This window comes from Malaya genurostris, chromosome 3, assembly GCF_030247185.1.
Source record: "Malaya genurostris strain Urasoe2022 chromosome 3, Malgen_1.1, whole genome shotgun sequence".
NCBI classification, from domain to species: domain Eukaryota; kingdom Metazoa; phylum Arthropoda; class Insecta; order Diptera; family Culicidae; genus Malaya; species Malaya genurostris.
In genome coordinates this window covers 280414574-280440821 of record NC_080572.1, presented here as the reverse complement: position 1 = coordinate 280440821, position 26248 = coordinate 280414574, and the positions used below count along the sequence as shown (strand labels likewise).

General features: G+C 38.2%; 1 protein-coding gene across 1 annotated transcript; it reads right to left on the bottom strand.

The window, feature by feature from the left end:
* LOC131437913 (leukocyte elastase inhibitor-like) lies at positions 1-15642 on the bottom strand. Its single transcript, XM_058607584.1, has 3 exons — positions 15565-15642; positions 14547-15500; positions 1-213 (listed from the first exon to the last, which is right to left on the bottom strand). Exons 1-3 carry the CDS (start codon positions 15629-15631, stop codon positions 86-88), a joined length of 1149 nt encoding a protein of 382 aa, XP_058463567.1. The 5' UTR covers positions 15632-15642; the 3' UTR covers positions 1-85.
* Positions 15643-26248: the final 10606 nt, after the last annotated feature.

Here is a 26248-nt window from a genome sequence, read left to right as displayed (position 1 = left end):
TATTGAAAAAGTAACAGGGTTATTATGATGAAAAGAAAAGCAAATCCGGTTCGAGGGGTTTCGGCATCCGGTAGGCCGAACCAACCTAGTCCTCGTGGTTCGAGTATTGTCCAATGAATAAAATTGTGTTTGTCGAGCGCTTTTGAACGAAAAATAGAAACGGTCTGTGCGCGAGAAAGGGTCGCGGTCCGATGCGCCATTTTACGTTGATCCCTGGAAAAAGAAAGGAAAAGTTTTTAGAATCAAAATTTGTGATTTTGTTTATTGTCGTCGAGAGTAAGGAGTCCCTCCGCGTCCGTGAAATTTAAAATTGTCTTCTTTCCTGCATAATAAACAGAAAAACAATTAAATAAAACGCATTTGCGATATGAATTGTTTTGTTAGGTTTATGTATTTGAAAATCTTTCAATTCAACGATACTGACTAAAATCATCGCCAACTGTAATCTGTAAAACGACAGTCAAATCAAACTCAAACTTGAAGTTTATGGGAGTAAATGAATATATTTCAATATATATGCTGTTCGTTTATTATTTAGTCACATGCTTATGAAAGTTACTAAGAGTTTGAAGAATAGTTGCTTATTTTCAAATGATACATCAATCGATGATAATGAGAAACTTTTACTCTAAATTTGAGTTTAACGTAGAAGCTCGTTTTTGTTCGAGAGATCAGTCTAAAAGTCGTAATAACCATTTGTAGCAACAGGCGCCATTGTTTGTTAGCAGGATTGTGTATTTTTATTTAACTGTTCATCTGTACCGGGTGCAAAGGTTAATCGCTTAACACAAACCATTTTGTACAATATCGATTTTTGATTGATTCTGAATTTGAGTGCTAATTACTGAATTTTTGAATAGTGTACAAATGAAGCATTACTCAGTAACTGATTTTACCCAAACATCGTTTCCAGTGGAAGAAATCAAATTTGAGTAAATAAGAAGTTACTCTAAATTAGAGTTGTTAAAGATTTGCTGCGAATGATTGGGATCTTACTCATTTTTGATTAATTTTTTTCAAGCGTGTATACTTCTCAGCTGTCAAAAATAATCACGTGTTTTCTTAAGCAGCAAAAAAAAGTTCAGACAGAATTGTTCTGCTCCGCTAAGTTCTCAAAAGTTATAGAAGTGAATGTTTTCAGTAATTGTGGTACTTTTGGTTGCTTGAGAATGGACAGTAAACTTTATTTTTGATCGCCTCGATCGTTTGAATAAAACGCAATAAAGTATGATGTTTGTAGTTATTCTCAAAATGTTCGGGGTTTGAGCGGTTGGTGACGCGAAAAAACCCTAAAACTATACTATGCGGTCTTTTTTATACAGTTTTGTTGTGAATACGACTTACTTTACTATGGAACGCCTTTTCAAAATTTACGCCCTGAGAGAGTGAGTTTTTGATCGTGAATATCTATTGTTGCATCTAACGTATCAACATAATTTTGCTACATGCCATTGGAAATATGATCACAATTTTATGATAAAATTTTCAGTTGTGTGACATAAGGAGTGTATCGAAAATTTATGTTGTACAAATGTATTTGTGATGGATTTTTATGCTCAGATTACAGCATGCTGTGCGTTTGGCCGTCAAATCTCGTTTGTTTACTTGTTTGTATGGTTGAAATTCTGCGTTTTCAAAATGTCGCGTATTGCAAAGGAAGTGAAAATTAAGGTTCTGGACACATGGCTAAGTAAGAAGGGTTTTACTATGCGAAAATTGGCGGAGCTGTTTGGAATTCATCATGCCAGTGTTAAAACCATCATTAATAAGTTTGGGGAACACTGTTCTTTGGATGAGCTACCAGAAAGATTCAAAAAATCCGGTTCTTCCAACCCGAAACTGGACCAGAAAGTGGTATCTCTAATCATGAAGAACAAATCAATGTCAATACGTGATCTGGCCAGAAAAGCAGGAACGAGTGTCGAAATGATCCAGCGTATCAAAAGGCGAAATCACCAGAAGAAAATCTCGAAACAAGGTGTAAAACTGAAGAAGCGAGCAGCAGCAAGGGCCCGTAAATTGTATTCGCGTCTTTTGCAGTGTCCGGATGCATGCGTTTTGATGGACGATGAGACTTATGTAAAGGAGGACTCAAAACCCTTCCAGGTCCACAATACTTTACTGTCGTCGTTAGGGAGAATGTGAGCGATGCGGACAGGTGGATTCAAGTGGTATGGCAAGCAATATGTTCCTGTAGTTTGAAGTCATCGATTTTTCACACTACCGGAACTATAAATGCAGAAATCTATCGATCTGAGTGTCTCCAGAAGAGATTGCTGTCTTTATATAAGAAGCATAGTACTCCTCCACTGTTTTGGCCGGATTTAGCGTCGGTTCACTATGCCAAAACCATTCTCAATTGGCTTGCGGAAAAGGATATAAACTTTGTTGAGAAAACATTTCTACACTATTGAAAAATCTGTCTAATTTGATCCATTTCAGCACCAGCCAATCATAACGCGTTCTGAGGAAGAGAACAAAATATGTGCTGCTTCAGCGATATAAAAGACTTTTCAGAGCTACAGATCATCATAAAGAATTAATTTAATGTCAGAGAGTTGACTTAAAAAGAAAACTCTTCATCGTCCACAGTGGAGGATAAACTAAACGATACGGAATAAGGGAAATGTTAATGCTTCATCTACTTTCCGGAAGGGCTACGACTAAGCATTCACTTCCATAGGTGACGCGGAGTTGGAAATTTGAGTCAGTAGGAGGTCAAGGATTTGCTCTAAGTTAACGTACGATCATGGAAACAAGCATGGAAAATTGGTCCAGTCTACATGATCACCAGTTCCATGCAATCTCCAACTTGACACACAGAACATGAAAAGACTTCATGAGCCAGTCTATCATAGATTTCATAATTCTGATCACACGTCGCCACACGAAAAATAAACTAAAATTTGCTTCTACTCAGCATAGAATGACAATCACAAAGACTTCATTTGTTACATTTTCTATTAGAATAGCGAAAAGTTAATTTCACAAAAGTTTTGACGGGAGCGAAAAGTTTTCACATCTGAAGCGCACGCCTACTGCGATCGTCCGGTACTTCAAATGAAGAAAGTGACTTCCTTAAGGGGCGGGTACGGTCTAACCGACGACACGACCTGCCACTCGTCTATCGAAACTGTATCGCAAATTTAAGTACCCCTCAGTAACTGGTAATGTCAAAATGAAATCACCTGAAAAACTATTGAAACTGGCGACACAAGTTGACGAATTATTGATTTTGAATAACAATTATCGAAACCTTGGTTACCGCTTATTGAAGACTTGGGGAATGTAAACAAAACTAACTGCCTCGAGTGGAAAATCCTTATTTCGCGGCAAGTTACAAGTTCTGCAGCATCATTAGACGTCTGGACAGTGGATCGATTAGTTCAGCTGGGGCTCGAACATATGAAAAATCCAGCGCAATCAGGTTTCCGTATGTGACCAAGATCTTTTGTATGGAGTACCTCTGTTGCGAAACTTTTTATCAGCCCAATCATCGAAATTCATTATCGAAATATGAATGATCAAACTGAATCGATCCGGTATATTCGTACTATTCTACGAAATGCATGAAATTCGAGTGCAGCAAATCAAAGATACTTTAGACTTTGAGCTTTATTTTTTAATCCATTCCAGAATCGCACTTCATATACAGGTACAAATACACCGAATTCATATTTGCCCTTTTCTAATGACTTTTGAAAGTACAACTGATTCAATTGTTCCACAAATCTTTGTATATTTGCCACTTCTGAGTTTGTTCCAAATCGTTCAACCCTCGTTGCTGATCAGCGTACATGTTGTAAAACAATTCGCCGGCATATTTTAAACATTCGAGAAACTCCTCTACTTCTGTTCTGTTATTTGAAGACCTTCGCAAAGCGTGTGTAGAATTTGATGAACATGAAAGACACTTGAAAAGTGCGGGAATCAAGCTCCTCTGATCAAAATTATAAGTTCCTAAATGCACATTGTAAACCACCCGTAAAAACAAGTTTCCTTCAAATAATTTGATAATTTATTCTCAAGCAGAAAATAGTCAATAACTACGATTTCCCGTAAGGTATCTGGAACCTGTTGAAGTAGTCGAATGTCAAGAATATCGGATTTCTTTGTTTGTTTCGTGCAGACTGGCACGAAATTCCTAGCTTGATGACAATATATTAAGCTATGGTGATGTTTCGGAAACTCGATTGAATATTCCTGAAAAGAATGACCGGCATTATGAATGAGTTTGATAACACTAAATTACAGGTAGAGCTACTGGATAGCGATTATGATGATATAAGATGACGCATGTCTGTTATAGCACTACATCTAGTGTTAGATTTGGATATTGGGCACCCTGCTCCAGTCCCAGTTCGGCTAGTGCAAATCCAAAGAGTTGAACTTGTAGACGCCTAGCTCCTTCGGCTTTTACAAGTCACCAGTTACGTTGAACATCCCCAGAGGGACAAGTCTCCGGCCAATGAAATAAGAGCTGCGCACATAGACCCAAGATTTCTGCTTCGATTGACTTAAAAACTTGACAAAACATTCTCGGAATGTTTCATTATAAGTAGTTTGTTATAAGAAAAAATATGGCTTTTTGAGAATGTTAGAGTCTACATGTTCCCTTGAGTAATAAATTGTTTCCTTTGATTTTATAAACAAGAAACTTTAAACGCGTTTTTCTTGAAAGCAAGTTTCGAAAGTCCGTGTCCATCGTCATTCAAAAACTACTGAACCATTTTCAAATTTTGCACACACTTTCTACATATAAAAAATCAGACCCCAACGTTTTCCCTTTCGTTGTTTGGTACTATGGGGAGGTTTTACAGCTACAAAATGGTCGATTTTTTTTGTGAAAAATCGTACTTTTGAATTTAAACAACCACCAAAAATTAAAAATATTAAAAAAAGGCGGGTGGGTAATGTCAGAGACATAACTGGATGTCGTGAATACGAAAACAAATGACATGTTCCTTAACACTTCCGAATATCAATTAGTTGATCAATTGTATGAATTATGCAAGCATTCCCCTTTTCCACATTTTTCGTAAAAACAAAGAAGGCTTCACTTGATCTCGATTACTGTGAATTTCACACAGCGAAAAGTGCAAAAATTTAACCAAACTGTTCAACATTTGCACTAAACTGAGGATTTTTTCTTTCGATTTGCGAACAACACATCCTAATAGTTCTTCAGAAAACTTTTAGAGCCATTAGAACGGCTGATTTTTTATAATGCTTTCCATCGTTGCTTTCTCATCCATCGAAATGACTGGCAGCTGTGACGTAATCGCTCTTGTCGGAAGCGAAACTAGCTGTGCAGGCGACACAAAACACATCTGCTCGCAGTGGCGATAGAATCCAAACTGATTCAATTTTTGCATTTTTTTTTTGCATAAATATCTGTTTATTAATCTTATTTTTGTGTATTACATCAACATTTTACAGTACAAGTGTTTTGACCCTTTGGCCTTTCATCTTTGTTGTTCATACGATTCGTTATTAATAATAGGTGTTTTAGTTACTCTTGTTTTACATACTAATGTTTAATCATAATATTTATTTTAATTATTAATAAAATATCTACCTACTTATAACTATCCCTAACCTAATACGTACAAATTTTGAATTATTTGTATTTCAGAGATTGAGCACCTCTCTTCAAATTTCGTGCAGTATTGTTCGAATTTTTGTTCTAGTAAAGGGTGATTTTTTAAGAGCTTGAGAACTTTTTTAAACAATAAAACGCATAAAATTTGCAAAATCTCATCGGTTCTTTATTTTAAACGTTAGATTGGTACATGACATTTACTTTTTGAAGATAATTTCATCTGCCACAACGTCGAATTTTCAGTGAATGGGCCCTAGAAAAGTTGGCAGAAAATCCGCTTTTTTATCGACAAATTTTGTTCAGCGATGAGGCTCATTTCCGGTTGAATGGCTACGTAAATAAGCAAAATTGCCGCATTTGGAGTGAAGAGCAACCAGAAGCCGTTCAAGAACTGCCCATGCATCCCGAAAAATGCACTGTTTGGTGTGGTTTGTACGCTGGTGGAATCATTGGACCGTATTTTTTCAAAGATGCTGTTGGACGCAACGTTACAGTGAATGGCGATCGCTATCGTTCGATGCTAACAAACTTTTTGTTGCCAAAAATGGAAGAACTGAACTTGGTTGACATGTGGTTTCAACAAGATGGCGCTACATGCCACACAGCTCGCGATTCTATGGCCATTTTGAGGGAAAACTTCGGAGAACAATTCATCTCAAGAAATGGACCGGTAAGTTGGCCACCAAGATCATGCGATTTGACGCCTTTAGACTATTTTTTGTGGGGCTATGTCAAGTCTAAAGTCTACAGAAATAAGCCAGTAACTATTCCAGCTTTGGAAGACAACATTTCCGAAGAAATTCGGGCTATTCCGGCCGAAATGCTCGAAAAAGTTGCCCAAAATTGGACTTTCCGAATGGACCACCTAAGACGCAGCCGCGGTCAACATTTAAATGAAATTATCTTCAAAAAGTAAATGTCATGTACCAATCTAACGTTTAAAATAAAGAACCGATGAGATTTTGCAAATTTTATGCGTTTTATTGTTTAAAAAAGTTCTCAAGCTCTTAAAAAATCACCCTTTATATCCAGTGAGACAATCTCATGTACTTCACTAGTCCTTGTCCAAGGGGGTAGATTTAGAATCATCTTTAAGATCTTACTTTGAATGCGTTGAAGCCTAAGTTTGTGTGTTCGTGCACAACCCCGCCAAACAGGGACTGCGTATTCAATTGCGGGGTAGATGATTTGTTTATAAACAGCCATCTGATTCTTCAGGCATAGTTTAGATGTTCTACAAATCAGTGGATACAGAGACCTAATGAGTATGCTGCATTTTTGAACGATTTTGTCAACATGTGACCTGAATATCAGATGCCTGTCAAAGGTGAGTCCTAGATAGATAACTTCATCGGACCATTGAATGACCTCATCACCGAATCGTATTCTGCCTTCGTCTGATGGAACAAGTTTTGGAGATCTTGAATGTGGAAACAAGATGACCTGAGTTTTTGCTGCATTGATCACAATTTTCCAGCTTGTAAAATATTCCGTTAAAGCGTGCAGACCTGTCTGTAGTTTATTCTTCAGAGCATTAATGACACGACCTTTGTAAAGAATGGCAGTATCATCAGCAAATTGTGACAGAACACCACCACCCGGAAGAGGTGGGATGTCTGATGTAAAAATGTTGTATAGAATAGGACCTAGGATACTTCCCTGGGGTACACCAGCAGGCATAGTAAATCTTTCTGAAAGTGCATTATTCAGAGAAACCTGGAATGCTCTATCTGCAAAATAATTTTTGATAATTTTAATAAGATACATGGGAAAATTATACCGATGCAGTTTGAACACCAGTCCATCGTGCCACACATTATCGAATGCCTTTTCAATATCCAATATTGCCATGGCAGTCGTTTTGGACACTGATTTGTTTTGCTGGATAACGTTGTTAACCCTTGTGAGTTGGTGGATGGTGGATCTTCCTTTTCGGAACCCAAACTGTTCTTCCAGAAATATATCCTGTTCATCTGCGAAAGCAAGAATTCGCCTTTGTATTGACTTTTCAAACAGCTTGGATAGGGCAGAGAGTAAGCTGATGGGCCGATAGCTCTTGGAAAGGGAAGGATCTTTCCCCGGTTTCAAAACTGGGATAACTTTAGCTAACTTCCACATTGAAGGGAAGTAACCAAGTTCCCAGCACCTGTTAAAAATTTTAGCTAAGAAGACAAATGAGCGAATACTCAAATGTTTCAGCTCAATGTTGAATGTGTTGTCGAAACCGGGGGCCTTCATATTTTTGGATTTTTTCACAAAAGCCATCAGCTCATTCGCATTGACTCTACTTTCCTCAGGAATCAAGCTGTCTGATTGGTCAACCTCAGCTACGCTATCAGCAACGGCTCTTTCATGTGGACTAACAATGTTGAGTTTTAAATTGTGAGAACACACAAACTGATTGCCTAGCGCATTTGCCTTCTCTACTGGTGTGATTAAAGGTATTCCTTCAGCTGCGTCCTGGGCGACATCAGAGGAGGAATAGGCTTCGGTTTTTTCTTAAGCACCTTCGTTAAGGACCAGAAGGGCTTTGAATGTGGGAGAATTTCTCGAAGCTTTTGCTGGAAGTTCCTGTTGCGAAGCTCAGATATCCTTTCCTGGATTATCCTAGTTAAGTTGTTATAAGTAGTCTTCCTATCTAGAATGCCAGTTCGTTGATACTGCCTCCGGTAGATATTCCGAAGTCGGATGAGTTTCTTGGTGACACTGTCGATTTGAAGAGAGGAACTCGGCATATGTTGTACTGGAACCGTCCTATCAAGAGCGACTGTGATTGAATGCTGGAAGGAAGATAGGGCTGCATCGATTTCCATCGGGGAATCAAGTGGCAAATCGATATTAATAAGTTGGTCGGCGATTTGTTGAAATTGGACCAAGTCGGTGCGATAATAGTTCCTCCGAGGTCGAAAAGGCACTGTTTCTGGTGAAGATCCCAACGTCAATATTACTGGAAAGTGGTCGGAAGAGAGCTCGTTGAAAACAACCGGAGAGCTGTCTATGGCGATGTTGCTGATGAATATATCCAAAATGGAATGAACTCCCGATCTGGAAAGTCGCTTTGGTTGATCCGGAGCGAAGATGTTGAATTGTCCAGCTTCGTAATCATCGGCAAGTACGAATCCGTTTCGATTCTGTCTTCTGTTTCCCCACAGCTCATGCCGTGCGTTCAGGTCCCCAGCAATGATGAATTTGTTTTGTCGTCGAGTGAGCATAGCCAGATCTCGCTTCAATGATGCACACGTACCATCTCGAAGATTGGTTTGTTTGGGGCAGTACGCTGCAATGATGATGATGGGTCCCATCGTCGTTGTAATCTCAATTCCGATGGCTTCTATGAGTTGCAATTTAAAGGCTGACAGAAGCCTGTGCTGAATGGATCGTTTAACGGCAATGGCAACTCCCCCTCCTCTGGTAGTTGCCCTGTCGAGCCTGTGAATCCTGTAATTGGAAATAAAAATAGAAATTTCAGGTTTAAGATGAGTTTCAGTTAAAATAGCAATATCGGCATTCTTCTCTTGAAGAAAGTCGGACAATTCAGCAGTTTTGCTCCTGAGTGAGCAAGGATTCCAATTTACTATAACCAACTCATTATATTGCATATTCGATGATGAATTTGCCTAAGGCGTTGATTTGATCTAACCGCGTTCTGCAGTTTCGTAGTTTTGTTGTCATTGTTTCAAAAATGACGATCAGTTGTTCAGCAGAAAATAAATCACCAGAGTCATCCTTTGCTTGTGGTTGATTATTGCCCCATCCAGGAGGGATTCTTGAGGAAGATTCTTTTTGAGATCCAGCGGCTGAAGTCTTTGGATTGCTGCGAGGAAGTGGCGGCAAATTCGGAATATCCCTCTTCGGTGGGAGCCGTGGGAAATTAACTTCATCCTTCTGTGGAACATTCTTGCGCGTTGATTGTTTACGGGACGCCTGTTGTCGAATTTTTGTGAACTCAGCACGTTTGGGACACGATTTGCTAGTAGATGGATGGTCGCCATCATAGTTCACACATTTTACAGCGATGTCATCTAGTAGGCAATCGTTGGTATTGTGTGGTTCGGCACATTTCCCGCACCGACTTTTCATGTGGCAATTCCTCGCTCCATGGCCGTAGTTCAAACAGTTCGTGCACTGTGTGACATCCCGATGTACCGGTTTATACTTTTGCCATTCGATGATTATGTGAAATAACGATTTAATCGTTTTCAGTTGACTCATGGTGATGGAGCCCTTCTCCAGATGAATCAGGTACAGTTGATCTCTAAACTTTTTGTCCGTATTATGTCGTTTCATTTTAAACACCATAATAGGCTTTAGTCCAGCCTCCGACAGTGCCTGCTTTAGTTCGGCTTCCATCATATCGGGTAGTCCTCGAAGTACAACCTTCATAGATTTGTTGGCGGCAATATCGTGTGTGAAGTATTCCGCTTTTGTCTGCTTCAGATAGCATTCCACTCCTTTGTAGTGGTTCAAAGCCGGAACAGTTATTTTGTAGCCTTCAGTACATAAACGGATTGTTGCCTGTAGTCCTTTGCTGATCAGTGTGTTGAAATCCGAGCGTAGAGTTGGTGGGAAGCCCTTCAGGTAGAAAGGCGGCATTTTTTCCTTCTTCTGCAGTTCCTCTTCGACATCAACTGGCAGATCAGCATATTGGTTTTTACTCAGCAAACGGTCGTTTACCTGTACATCACTTGGCTTCAGACGCTTAGCATCCTTTGGATCCTTCTAGGATCTATGGCGGTTTTTACCCATAGCTTGGGTAGGTAGACAACTGCGAATAAAAAATAAAACAAAATCGAAATTATTCGTAGTAGGTTATTCGTCTATCCACATCGAGTGTTAGATGACGAATTATTCAATTTTTGTTAAGAGATTTCCTTTTATGTGATTTCGTTTGTAGCTTTTTCACTAATGGGCGGTCCTAACGACTATAAAAATAGCCGCATATAGAATTTTAATGTCGATTATTTCATTTCGGATTTGAATAATTTATTGAAAGAAACTATCAATATGCTGTAGGGATTCGTTTCTAGCATTCAGAAGGGTCAAATTGTGCAGTTCTCTACGAACTCTGGAACATTTTTCGCAAAAACACAGAAGGTTTCACTTGATCTCGATTACTGTGAATTTTACACAGCGGAAAGTGCAAAAATCTAACCAAACTGTTCTAGATTTGCACTAAACTGAGGATATTTCCTTTCGATTTGCGAACAACAAATCCTAATAGTTCTTCAGAAAACTTTTAGAGCCATTAGAACGGCTGATTTTTTATAATGCTCTCAAACGTTGCTTTTTCATCCATCGAAATGACTGGCAGCTGTGACGTAATCGCTCTTGTCGGAAGCGAAACTTGCTGTGCAGGCGACACAAAACACATCTGCTCGCAGTGGCGATAGAATCCAAACTGATTCAATTTTTGTTAAGAGATTTCCTTTTATGTGATTTCGTTTGTAGCTTTTCCACTAATGGGCGGTCCTAACGGCTATAAAAATAACCGCATGTCGAATTTTAATGTCGATTATTTCATTTCGGATTTGCATAATTTGTTGAAAGAAACTATCAATATGCTGTAGGGATTCGTTTCTAGCAATCCGAAGGACCAAATTGAGGAATTCACTACGATATTCACCACTTTTCGGAACATTTTTCTTGAACGATTTGTTGTACAGCAGCAGCTATTTTCTTCTCTTCCTCAGAACGCGTTCTGATTGGCTGGTGTTGACATGGGTCAAATGAGATAGGTTTTTCAATAGTGTACTATTGAAATACTTCAATGCTTTTGCTATACACGTTTAAGTTGAAAAATTTCGATTCTATTGGTAGTTAGATTATATAAATCCTTCCACAGATCACTGAGCTGAGCTTTCAAAATACGAGAAAGGCAAACGCGCCATATGAATTATCCTCTTTGATACTCGTTTATACCAAACATTTCAGAAAAGTTTAATTTTGAACTATTTGAGATTATGTTACACAACTGAAAATTTTATCATAAAATTGTGATCATATTTCCGATGGCATGTAGCAAAAATTATGTTGATTCGTTAGATACAACAAGAGATATTCACGATCAAAAACTTATCACTCTCTCAGAGGGTAAATTTTGAAAAGGCACCCCATAGTAAAGTAAGTCGTATTCACGACAAAAATCAAACAGAAACTTTGGGGTCTAGAAAAACTTCTGCTCTAACTATGCTGCTTTGATTTGTTCACTTCTGATTAGTTTGCGCTGAGATACAGTGGACACCACTTCATTCGAACAACATTTTATGATTTTTTCGTGAATAAATATTGAGAAATGAGTTGGGGAAGAGGTGTCCACTGTATCTCAGCGCAAACTAATCAGAAGTGAACAAATCAAAGCAGCATAGTTAGAGCAGAAGTTTTTCTAGACCCCAAAGATTCTGTTTAATTATTTTTTAACTTTTGGTGATTGTTTAAATTCAAAAGTACGATTTTTCTAGAAAAAACCCATCATTTTGTAGTTGTAAAACCTCCCCAAAGTAACAAACAACAAGAAGGAAAACAGTGTGGTCAGGTTTTTTATATCTAGAAAGTGAGTGCAAAATTTGAAAAGAAAATGGTAGTTTCTGATCGTCATTCAAAAACTTCCATTTTTTTCAAATTTTGCACACACTTTCTAGATATAAAAACCTGACCATACTGTTTTCCTTCTTGTTGTTTGTTACTTACACGAACTTTCAAAACCTGCTTTCGAGAAAAAAGCGTTTAAAGTTTTTTTGTCTATAAAATCAATGGAAACAATTTATTACCCCAGGGAACCCGCAGGGTCTAACATTTTCAAAAAATCATAGTTTTTCTTTTAAAATTTATTATAATGAAACATTTCAAGAATATTTTGTCAAGTTTCGAAGTAGAAATCTTGGGCCTGTGCGCCGAGCTCTTGTTTTTTGCAAAGTGAGATAGCCTTAAGGTCCATAACTTCCAGAGTTTCATTCCAATAGGCTTGAAAATTTTATAGAATATTCATGAAATGTTTTAGTATAGTAAAATATAATGGAAATAATAAATGATTTTTCAAAAGTGTTAGACCCTACCCGTCCCTTAAAAGTTCATTTGGACACGTTTTCAATTTGTTAACAGTTTCAAACCAAATTTATAATATTTTTACAGTTTTTCGCATCTTCGCTTTCAAACCCCGGTTAAAAAGTTTAAGCCCTCATCACCTTGTAATTCCGGAACCGGATCAAATTCACAAGTTTTGTATATGACCATGATGCCTTTAATTTGAATCTGAGTTCATGAAAATCGGCTCAGCCTTCGTAGTGAGCTCTATTTGGAAATATTAGATCACTTTTTCCAGAAACAGTCAAAGTAGGTACGATTAATCATAAACTAACGAAATAGCTTTTAACACGGTCTCAAACAGTTTTGATGTTGTTTGCATCATCATTTTGAATGCCGGGATGAAATTTTAAACATTCACCACCTTTTTATATTGGAACTCAGATCCGGAAGAAATTCGTATCTAAGTTCTGTGAAAGCCGGCTTCACCAACTTTAAGTTTAAATCAGTTCCGTTTTAGAGTTTTTTACAACTCTTTCCTATAATTTTTACATTTTTCCGAAAAGATCTACCAACTACAGAGATTTAGGAACAATTTTTAAGAAAACTGCAGCTCTTTACATGCATTCATTTATTTAAAAAAAAACACTCTTGAAACCAAAATTTTTACACCAATAACGCTGTTATTCTAAAATCGGAGGTCGTATCAAGATAAAATTATGGAATTTTGTAGAACATTTTAAGATCATTTGAATTTAAGCTCGCTCCTGCCAAGTCTGAGGGAAAAAACACCAACCAAATTTACGTCAAATATTGGGTTTTAATAACCAATCAAACCTAAAAATATTTTAGATAAAATCAAGGGGCTACCAATTTATTCTTTTATAGTTTCGTCTAAAATTTTTACCGATTCTTAGCAACTTCATCTCTGACATAATTTTTTATACAACTAACAGTGTCCGCCTTTTTGGTTTTGTTTTAATAGTATGATCATACTGACACCAAGAATCCTTCCAGGTCGGGGCTCGTATATACGAAAACTAGCTTGTGAGACCAGCGCCATTTATAACGTCTTGAAGAAAGTGCATAGGGGAAGGTGTTCGGTTGCCGACAACACCACCGTAACTTTTGACAGAGAGCAGATAGCGTCATTCCGACAAATTTCATGTGTGTGTGTGTAATAGCAGCACGTTCTTTTTGTACCGAATACTGAAGCAAACAGACGCTTGTACTTTTTGCTGCGTTCAAAACAAATTTTATTGGCGTGAAAATTAACACAAAAATTTTTTCGGACTTTTTTTATAGTACCATAAATAGAAGAGTATCAATCGGAAAGCTGAGTGGATTGAATATTTATGAGGTGAAATCGATTTTTTTCGTAATTGAATACCAGATGCTATCAAAATTTTCGCAACCAAAGATTTGTTTTGTCACCTAAATGTTCACTCATATCAAACATTTTAGAGAACTTAAAGTTTGAGCTATATGTGGTTGTATCATACTACTGAAAATTTTATCATAAATTGCTGAACATATTTCTAATAGTACGGAGAAGAAATTGTGTTGATGCCTTTAATACAACAAGATATATTTACGATTAAGTTCTATCCATTTCAACCAGGTAAAGTAAATCGTTAATTTCTGGAAATGCTATATCTCGGTTAATTTTTCAAAAGGGCGTATAAGCAAGTGACAGTTTCTTTTTGTTTACTTTCTCTTCTACTAATTACCATGCGGTTTCCACGTTTATCACTTAACTCTTTGCATGGAATGATACCCGAAACTTTCGACTTTCAAACAGAATAGTGATATCAAAGAAAATCTTTTTAATCACATCACAATAATCGAAAGAGAGAGTGATTAAAGAGAAACTGTCACTTGCTTATACGCCCTTTTGAAAAATTAACCAAGATATGTTACTCACTTGATGCGGCTACGGCCCTCGTGCCCGCCTCGTCCACTGCGATGATCGCACTTTGAAAGAAGTCGTCGAACTGCGATCGCCGAGTGGCGAAAACCTGCAAATCGGACTGCTCAAACAGTCGACCGTGGCCCATGTTCTGCAGTACCCGGCGGACGTCAAGTTCATTCCGGATCGTGAACCGTGGCATTTCAACGTTCAGCGAAACCGTTTTACTGCCGAGTCGAATATTTTCGATCATCTCCGGTGACAACATTCGTATCAACTCCGGCAACTGTCCTCGGCTGCGGGGCAAAAGTAACCACATCGACAGATCCGAATCGGCACTGTACAGCAACTCGGCGGCATGAAAGTGTTCGGTTACCCGGTACGGAACCGTCATTACCTGTTGCATCATGTCCACCTCCCGATCGCCGTTGATGAAATGGAATGGCATTCGTCGGATTTTATCCGAAGGGAACCGGTTCGCCCACTGGGCCTTCAGTGCGACGGTGTTGATCAGCATGAACTCCGTGGCCGGATCGATGGTCCTTTCCTGGACCATCTCCCGAATCATTTGATCGGTGGCATTGGAAACCCATTGGTTGACGGATTTCGATAGATTTTCAGTATCACTAAAATCCACAGTTTCAATTCCGGAATCACTCAATGTTCGTATGGCTGTTTCGAATTTCGGATCCAATTCTTCAGCTTTTTTGTAGGCTTTGAAATGAACATGAAACTGTTCGTTGTTGGTGGTTTGCAGGAAGCTGGTAATATCTTCGGCTGTTTGTTGTTTTCGTAGTTCCGAGAGTCCCGTTGCCTCTTGAATGGCCTGACTCAGCGGAGGTTCAGCGGCTTGGTAGATGGCAGCCAGCGCGAGTCGAACCGATATCGGAGACACAACTGAATTACTGGATTGGTTGTGGGAATTTTTAAAGAATTTCAACGCGAAATCCAAATTGCCGGTGTTGAACTCTGCGAAATTTCAAGGCAAAACGGGTGTAAATATTGCATTGGCTTTGTTGCCACTATTTCAAACCATTATCTTCTGCTTTGATGGCCGCCACGATCAACAGCAGTGTCGACACTCCCGTCAATGATAACATCTTTTCGCTGGGAATCCACAAACAAAACTAGCGCCCGCTTTCGAGGTTGGACGAGTTTCATCCCGTATGTACCGGCGGAATCGTGAAAGGTGCCCTGTTTGTTATCGCTTTCACGGTTCTTGACCCCCTCCGTCGAACAGGTCGGATTGTTTGTGCTGATTCTGGAACTACTGACTACGAGCTTTCGTACGGATCTTAGGGTGAATCTATTTTCGCGAACATTCATACTCTCAAATTATCTTGATCTTGAAAGTATTTTAGTTATTTGCACTACTACGTGGATTGAACGAGGGCGTTGAAAACAACGAACTGAGTGTTATCGGTAAATAATCTGTAAATAATGAGAGTTAATAAGAAAATATCATCCCGTATAGCAATCAGTTTTAGTCAAATCATACTCGTGATCGCATCACATCTTGATCCAATCGGAAAATTCGTACTATTGTCAGGCTTTCATATTGCTTCGAATGCCCATAATATGGTAGTTTGGTCATATTTTTGAGTCTCGATCTGAAATAATGGACCTAGATGTCAGTTGGATCGAAGAAGCACTTGTGTTCGCACCGGAATGTAGTACCATGATAAAAGTGTACTTTTTATGTTACATATCATCAGCCGACTTTACTGATCTTGTATTGTCGTGAATATTCAAAATACAGTGGCATTGACAGTCCAACATAATCTGCTAATGTACTGATGAGCTGAATGCGAAATCAATTCTTGTGAGATTTGTGAGAAAGAAAACGAAAGTTAGAAGATGAAAATTCAAGTGCTGTTACGACCAAGAATTGATCAAGTAAGAATGAGTGCTCAGTCGGTGTTGAACAGTCGTATCGCGTATAGCTCTTGGCTCCTGGAATTTTTTTCTGGCTACCTAGAGTTTCATTGATTCAAGGCTTCAGTCTTTTTCAAGGCTACCTGAAGCACTAACAGTCTTTTTAAAGACTAACAATTAGTCAGCCTTTCTCAAGGCTATACAAAGAGTGATATTCTAATGTAACCAGTTTTTTTCAAGACTAAGAAATTAATCAGCCTTTTTAAGGCTAGCTATTCAAAGAACTATTCTTCAAACTAATCAGTCTTTATTAAGACTACCACAAAATCAGTCTTTATCAAGACTTTTCCAAACTAGGAGTCTAATCGAAGACTAATTTAGCCTGCGTCCAACCGGAAAGGCAACAAGCCTAAGGCTAAAAATCAGGCGCGTACACAGGGGGGGGGGGGTTTAGGGGTTCAAACCCCCCCCCCCCCCCCCCCCCGAAACAAAAAATTATAACCCATGGGAAACATTGTGATATAAATTGTACATGTGTTGATTTATCACCATGTTCTAAAACCCCCCCCGAAAATTTTCTCTGGCTACGCGCCTGCTAAAAATAATTCAATACGGAATAAATCACAATCCGTTATTCAACATTTTCCTAATAACATTCACGATCTTATAGAATCTGAATGTAAAAATAAAAGACAACGGACGGATTTCCCTTCCGTTGATTCTATGCCGTCTAGCAATATTTACGAGATTCTTCCTGAATCCGATTGTAGCGACATAGAAGAAAATTCTTCAAAAATTCCCAAAATGGACGCTTGTCGTTCTGGGAAGAAACATCAATCTATGCCACCAGTGACGGTGATGATTTCCGACTTCATAGCATTCCGTACTGAGCTTTCTACTTTTCTCCCGGAAGTAAAAGTCTTATTTCAAATCGGACGAAGACGAGAATTTCGAGTGTTGGTGGATGGATTGGAAGATTACGAACGTCTTAGCCGATATTTGTCCGAGAAACTTCATAAATTTTATTCATATGATATAAAATCAGACAGACCCTTCAAGGCTGTCTTGAAAGGTTTATCAAATGATCAAAGTATTGATGAAATTAAAAATGAACTTAAAGAATTGCTTAGTTTTGCCCCTTCCCAAGTAATACTTATGAAAAAAAGAGCGAATGGTACTTCTAAACCACGCTCTGGAATTTCCCATGAACTTTACCTAATACACTTCAATCGAAGTGATGTAAACAATTTGAAAACTTTAGAAAAAGTACGTTTCATTTCCCACATTAAAATTCATTGGGAACATTATAAACGGCATAATCGTATTGCAAACTTAACGCAATGTCGTCGTTGCCGTGGCCATGGAACCAAAAATTGTCATATGGATATACGGTGTTTGAATTGTGGTAAATCGCATTCGAAAGACGTTTGTCCAATGAATGAAACCACTGATAAATTTTCATGTTCAAATTGCGATGGAAATCATAAATCCAATTATTTGAAATGTCCTGTCAGGGAAAAAAATTTAAACGCTTGTTCGCTTAGACAACAAGTCAAATCAACGAGCTTAAATTTACATAACATACCTGAAAATCAAAAAACCGTTGCAAATGCCACGCCTAATTCTTCTAAGGCACTTATTTCCTCGAATTTAAAACAAAAAAACAGGTGCGCCTTCCAATTCGTCTTCTAACGAAAACAATTTATTGACAGGTAGATCGACCTCGTCATCATCTTCTACTAATGTCAGTTATGCTAGTATAACAGGTAGAAATCTACCACCTATTTCTTCTAAGGTAAATAATCAAAGCCTTGCAGTTCATCTTCTAACGAAAACAATTTATTAATAGGTAGACCGGCCAAATCATCTTCTTCTAATGGCAGTCTACCTACAAGTATTCCTTCAATGCCATTCGCTTCTTTAAATGAAGTTGATTTAGGCGATATTACTGAAAATAAAATGATCTACCAACAAGATCAACTTTTTCAAATGATCATCCGAATGAATTCGACTTCATCACTTTTTGAAGCATTTCAAATCGGATGGCAATTTGCAAATAATATTATAATGAATTTAAAATTTAACAGTGATGGTCGGTAAACATCAAATTTTACCTTCTTTCCATAATGAAATTATTGAAAGCTTGGGAATCGAAGTTGAAACCATTCATGGAATTTATTTCATCGCTGGAGCATATTTGCCATTTCAATGCACCGGCGAACAATTAAATTTCTTTAAAGGCGATTTGCAAAAACTCACAAGATATCGATCGAAATTTTTCGTAATAGGGAACTTAAATCCCAAGCATGTCCAATGGAATTGTAGGCAAAATAACAGTAATGGTAAAATACTTCATACTCAACTCTCTGCTGGTTCCTTTACAGTTCTTTATCCCAATAATCCGACTTGTTTCTCTTCCGTGAAAAACCCGTCTACAATTGATCTGGTTCTAACGGATCAAAGTCACATTTGTAGTGAACCGATTACACATGCTGACTTTGACTCAGATCATCTTCCTGTAACATTCAGATTTTCCAACGAAGCTATAATTAATCCAATTAGTTCTATATTCAACTATCATAGAGCTAATTGGTTGGATTACAGATCTTACATTGAAAATCATGTGGATCATGAAACTTTTTTGGAAAATTCTGCGGACATCGACACAGCAATTGATAATTTGAATCATTACATTATCGAAGCTAGAAATCTTTCAGTTTCCAAAGCTCAAACTAAATTAATTTCTCCTATCATCGATGACAATTTTCAACTGCTCATTCGGTTGAAGAATGTTCGTCGACGGCAATATCAACGTTCTCGTGATCCTGCTATGAAAAATATAGTTAAGGATTTACAAAAAAGAATTAAACATAGATTTACTCTTTTGCGAAATGAAAATTTCGCTAAAGAAGTTGAACAAGTTAAGCCATATTCTAAACCTTTCTGGAAACTTTCTAAGGATCTTAAGAAACCTCAGAAACCGATTCCTGCTCTCAAGGAAGGACATCAAATACTTCTTACAAATGGTGAAAAAGCTCAAAAACTTGCTCAGCAGTTCGAGGTTCGAGCGTAGCTCCAATCTGGTATAATATTTTCACTTCTGATCTTCCAAATCTGCCCGTTGGTTATCAGAAATCGCTATTCTGTGACGACACAAGTCTGTTAGCCACAGGAAGAAATCTAAGAATGATCTACAGTCGCCTACAAAGAAGTTTAAATATTTTTAGTGATTATCTGTCAAAATGGAAAATTAAACCAAATGCAGCAAAAACGCAATTAATTATCTTTCCTCATAAGCCAAGAGCTTCTTTTCTTAAACCAAACAATAATCACATTCTAAAATTGAATGGCTTGGAATTGACATGGTCTGATCAAGCTAAATACTTAGATTTAACGTATGACAAAAAACTCACTTTCAAGGATCACATTGAAGGGATCCAGGCAAAGTGTAATAAATATATTAAATGTTTATATCCTCTTATAAACAGAAATTCTAAGCTCTGTCTAAAAAACAAATTGTTAATTTATAAACAAATTTTCAGACCAGCCATGCTTTATGCAGTACCAATTTGGTCGAGTTGTTGTTCCACCAGGAAGAAAACGCTTCAAAGGATTCAGAATAAAATTCTGAAAATGATTTTGAAGCGTCCTCCCTGGTTTAGTACAAATGAGTTACACAGACTCACAAATATAGAACCATTAGATGTAATGTCACAAAATATTATAAGCAAATTCCGACAAAAATCGATGCAATCTTCAATGGAATCGATTCGCTCTCTGTATTAGTTAGTAAGTTAGTATATAAGTTCCTTTTCCTCATTACACAATACAAGTAGGTTTAGAATTTTCCCTACACAAAAATCTCAGAATTGCGGAAGCAAATGATGTCCTCATGGTAATAACCAAATCATATATATAATAGGGCTGAAAAGTCACCACTTTTGGCTGAACACCCAATTTAAATATTAATAATTTAGTTTTAACTCATATTTCAAAAAATAGTTAAGTAAAAAAAAACTTTGATTGCTGCTCAAATGTGCACAGCAAAAATGTCAACAATAACTTCTCAAATCACGTATCTCAAATATAATTTAGTTACGTAAAATGTACGTAGCTGGATATCTCTTGTTTCCCATAAGAATTGGAACACATGCCTTTTTTCACGTGTGAAACTGAAATCCATGGGATCGGAAACAAAGAGTTCAGCGTAACGGGATAATAAAAGGGGATAGTTTTTTTGTTCCCATTGCACCCTTGCAAGCACGATAAGTTGCACTTATCGGCTTCCGATGGCAATTACAGCCGCTTATCTGACCGAAGATTTTTCTTTGTCAACATGTCTTTTTCGTCGACTATTGTTAGAATCAAAATGATAAATAATATTCGTCAGTGGAGAGAGAGAAGCAATCAACAGTTTTTGAGTGAATAAAATGGTACGTTGTAATATGAGGGTATATTTTAAATTTTTCGACAAAAGTCTACATGATCATACTGTAAATTTCAAAGTAATTAAGCAGATCGAGTCAATTAGCGACCATATTTACTGCCACCATATCGACCGTACGCTTAGTGAGTCAACGTCAATTTCGGCTGCCGCCCTCGGATCTATAAATTTCTCACGCGACCTACACGAATCTACACAGAACAAACTGCCGGAACGTGTGGGTCACGTGTGCCGTCATACCACTTTGTTCAACTACAGTACATCAATCTAGTGCTTTAATCCGTGTGTTTGTCCTTTGCTTCCAAGTCTCCGGCAGTTATGTGAGGGGTGAGGGAAGGGATCGATGAATCGAAACACATCCATTCGATTCGCACCTCCAGCAACCAAATGAATTTCCCATTTCGGGACTATCACTTTGCCGGCATTGTTCCCAGAGAGCGGATTATAACAAAACCAATCTAATAACTAGAATAGAGGCTCATTTTCTCCCCGCCGGATAGAGATAGTCAAACATGACATTTCACAGTCATAATCAGCAGGCGTCTTTCACTCGTCGTCGGCTCACCGATAATTGACACCCCTATAGGCGAGGAATCAGACGCACACCGAAAATTTTCGACCAAAGCAAGCGCTGGAAGACTGGGACTAGGCTGGGAAGTTCCGCTTCTGGTGAGATTGTAATGAAGAAAACGCGGGTTGCCTTGATGTTTGTGCAGCTGGGCACGTTTCTGTGGGAACGGTTTTCGTCTCGAATGCGCGTATTTTTGGCTGTTTTTTGACCGAGTCTGTTACGGCAGCGAAAGCTTCACTTGAGATGCTCTGAGGTGGTCACATTTCGAGATTGTAGTGATGATAAGTTACGTAAAAATTGTGTCCACTTTGTTAATTTAAATAAAACAGAAAATATGCATTTTTCTGTTTGTATGTATATGATAACTTTCGCTTAACACGATTTATAAAAATTTGAAAGATAGTATCCGGGTAGGTGAGAATTACAAAACAATAACCATATTTCCCATTCAAACCAAATATCTCAACGGTAAAATTTGACGTTACTTTGTTTTAAATAAGATTGAAAGTACCAAAAAAAACCTTTTTGCCTTTCTCATATAGAAAGGTTATGCAATAACTTGAAAACCCGACTAGTAAAAATTGGCCCGGAGAGCCAAGTGTCATATACCATTCGACTCAGTTCATCGAGCTGAGCAATGTCTGTGTGTGTGTGTGTAAAATAATCTCACTAGGTTTTCTCCGAGCTGGCTGAACCGATTTCCACAAACTTAGATTCAAATGCAAGGTCTCGTGGTCCCATACGGAATTCCTGAATTTCATCCGGATCCGACTTCCGGTTCCGGAGTTATAGGGTAAAGTGTGTTCAATATTGTACACCGTCACTTAAACCGGCGTAACGGATCTAAATAATGAAAAACCTGTTTTAATCCACCTAGTGGTGTAATGATGCCTTTCTCATGTACATATAATATTGTGGTATTCCATTCAAAATTGTTCTCTTCGATTTATGAAAGAAACCAAGAGATTGTTTATGCATAACATATGTTACAGAATAAAACAGTGCTTTGATTGCGTAAGTCATCCTTAAGAAAACGTAATGCGTTCACTATTATATGCACTTCCGGCACCGGAACCCGAGAACCGGTATAATCAAAGTCGGTACGTACGGCAACCAACTAACATGACACACAAACTCTTCTAGTACGCACTCCAAAATACGATTTAAATGTTTGTTGTATTCGAAAATATTTTAAGTGACGGTGTACAATATTGAACACACTTTACCCTATAACTCCGGAACCGGAAGTCGGATCCGGATGAAATTCAGGAATTCCGTATAGGACCATGAGACCTTTCATTTGAATCTAAGTTTGTCGAAATCGGTTCAGCCAGTTCGGAGAAAACCTAGTGAGATTATTTGACACACACACACACACAGACATTGCTCAGCTCGATGAACTGAGTCGAATGGCATAAGACACTTGGCCCTCCGGGCCAATTTTCACTAGGCGGTTTTTCAAGTTATTGCATAACCTTTCTATATGAGAAAGGCAAAAAATCATCGTTTTTGCGAATTTTTTTCAGCACTCTCGTTCAAAAAAATAAATTCAAATGTTTCGTATGATAAAAAGCATCGTTCGAACAACATTTTGTATTTTGGCTCATAACTTGCTGAGTTTTGTTCCGATAGGCTTAAAAATTTCACAGAATATTCTTGAAATGTTTTTTTTATCAGAAAAAAGAAAGAAAATAATAAATGATTTTTCAAAAGCGTTAGACCCTACCCACCCCTTAAAAGTGCTAGGTCGATTTTTGCCTTTCTCATATAGAAAGGTTATGCAATCACTGTGAAAACCGACTTTTGAACCGAGGCACTCAATTTTCTCAGAGATGGCTGAACCGATTTTCACAAACTTGGATTCAAATGAGTCGGGTCTTGAGGTCCCATACAAAGTTCCTGAGTTTCATATGGATCCGACTTCCGGTTCCGGAATTACAGGGTGATATGCACCAAAAAAGGAAAAAAAATAGTCACACACGTTTCTCAAAGATGGCTGAACAGATTTTCACAAAATAAGATTCAAATAGAAGGTTCTATGACCTTATTCAATTTTCCTGGGTTTCATTTGGATCCGTCTTCCGGTTCCGGAATTACACGGAAATATGTGAAAATTTATAAAAAAATATGCAACAAACTAAGAAGCAAATAAAAGGTCTTGAAATTCTTTAAAAATTCCACGAAAAGTTGATCCAGATCCGACTTCCGGTTCCGGTGTTACAGTGCGATAAGTTAAAATTTTACGGACAGTCTAAGCTCAATAGAAGCTCTCCGGGCAATGAAGCCAGGAAAGTATCCCCCATATTTCCTGGGGAAAATACGGGAACACTTGCGAACTTTATCTGAACGGTCTTATTTAATATCGTTAGTCTGGGTCCCTTCGCATTGTTCCATTCCAGGCAATGAAAAGGCAGACTCATTGGCTAAGGTGGGCGCATTAGAAGGTGATATTTATGAAAGACCAATCTGCTTCAATGAATTTTTCAGTATCTCTCGTCAGAAAACTCTCGAAAGTTGGCAAACTTCATGGAGCAATGGCGAACTGGGACGATGGCTACATTCCATTATCCCTAGGGTATCGACGAAACCTTGGTTCAGGGGGATGAACGTGAGTCGCGATTTCATTCGTGTTATGTCGCGGCTCATGTCAAATCACTACACTTTCAACGCACATCTCCGGCGTGTTGGGCTTGCGGAGAGCGGTCTCTGCACCTGTGGCGACGGTTATCAGGACATCGAGCATGTCGTGTGGTCGTGCGTAGAGTATCGTGACGCCAGGTCGAAGCTACTGGAATCCCTTAGGGCCCGAGGTAGACCGCCTGAGGTTCCGGTTCGTGATGTGTTGGCGAGTCGGGATAGTTTATATATGCTTCTCATATACCAGTACCTTAAACACATTGATATACAAGTGTAATGTGTTATCCCTCGCTCAGAAAGTATAAACTCCACCTACAGGTTCGACACTAACATCCGCCCGATTCTCTCGATCCCCGTCCCTGTCCACCATCTTCATTGGAACTAACAAGATCTTTTTTTGTCACTAACTTTTTCGTTACCCCTTCCCTGTCTCTTCACCATCTCGATGGCAACTAATTAGATCTTTATCGTTTTCAAACATTTTGTTCCCACATCCCCTTTTTACCCCGTTTCCACAATATTTACTTTTTTTTTCATTCTCTTCCGTAACATCACCATCATCGTCCACGGAAGGCCGCCCCAGTCGAAAACCAGCATGCGGGCCACTCGCCGGGCCTTCGTAGCCTGGGGGTGTTTCCCGCGGACCCACACGGACCGAAGGATGCGGCCAACATGGATCTTCGCCAACGGCATATGGAAGACCCTCATGCGATATTCAATTCACCGGCCACTACCGATAGCTTCTCGAGAATCCGCTACCGCTACATTACATAATGATACTTTTCTAGTTTTAAGTTAGTCGTAATTAAGATTAGTAAATACCCTTGGCATCTTAGAGCTTAAGCAGTGTGCCTTAAAATTATACTATAATATTGAATAAAAAAAAAAAAAGTTAAAATTTTCAATTTCATGAGTATTTTTTCACTAGCGATGGCGAAACGAGGTGCACATTTTTATAAAACTTACTGCTAAATTGATCTAGTTGACGGATCTTATTAGTTAGTGTATTTATAAAACTACTTTGAAACAACTAGTCCCCGGTTTCCGCTTCCGAAAGCACCGATAATAGTGAAGAAAATCTTCAAAAACGGAACTCCCGTCGATTTCTCAGCAACGGTTAAGCCGTTTTTCTCGATTCATTATTCAAATAAAGGCTCTCATTGTCTTTGAACATACTGTGCAATTTCATCCTGATCCGACTTCCGGTTCCGAAATGATAGGGCGATGAGTGTCTAAACAATCAAATTCAAAATGATGATGCAGGGGAACGGGTATAGCGTGATGGATAAGTCGATGCCTTTCACGCTGCCCACCTGGGTTCGATTCCCAACCCCGCACATAGTGTCAGAAAAGTTTTCTGGCCCGAAGAGGTGAATGACAAAATGTTAAAACCTCTATAATCGAAAAAAAATGACGATGCAAAACTGGTACGCGACGGTACGCGCGGCTTTGCTCCATTCACAGCGTACTTTGTTCAATTTCGTATAGCGTGCAGGGTTGCCACATTAAAATTTATATTTTTCAGGAGAAAATTATGTAAAATTCTAATCCTTTCATTCAATTTGTACTTACTTGTTAGTGTTATTACAGAATCATGATAACGATGCTTTTCAATAAAAGTGCACTTATTGGCTTTCTCATATAGAAAGTTTATTCAATATGTTCTATATAATTCGACACAGTTCATCGAGCTGAGCAATGTATGTGTCTGTGTGTGAGTATGTGCCAAATAATGTCACTCATAAAAAAAATCTCGTAGTGTAGGTTGCTATTGAATTTCACACTGTCATTTAGAGCGACGAAGGGTAAAATTATTCTAGATTTGACTTAAATCTGATTCAATTCGTAGACTATATTAGTTACTTACTAAACGAATCGACTACCAGAAGTAGTGGTCAAAAAGTTGAATACGAGGCTCACTCTATTTTCTTAGATCGATTAGAGATTTGATCGATTTCCACAAACAGACTCAAATAAAAGTTCCTACAGTCTCATAGTTTGCTGTTTAATTTCATCCGGGTCCGATTTCCGGTTCCAGAACCATAGGGTAAAGAGTGTTTAATCATTTAGTGCAAAATAAAGAATTATAGAATTTGAAAAGCTTATGTTAGTTTATACCCAAAGAAAGTTTCTTATTTTATTGAAGATTGAAAAAAAAATTCTTCACAAAATCTTCTGGTGATATTTTTG

Excerpts from the sequence above, each read along its gene's own strand:
- LOC131437913 (XM_058607584.1), bottom strand. The coding sequence starts at position 15,631 with ATGTTATCATTGACGGGAGTGTCGACACTGCTGTTGATCGTGGCGGCC. Across the intron at positions 15,501-15,564 it reads CATCAAAGCAGAAGATAATG|AGTTCAACACCGGCAATTTG; the intron begins GTTTGAAATAGT and ends GAAATTTCGCAG. Across the intron at positions 214-14,546 it reads GAGGGCCGTAGCCGCATCAA|GGATCAACGTAAAATGGCGC; the intron begins GTGAGTAACATA and ends TTCTTTTTCCAG.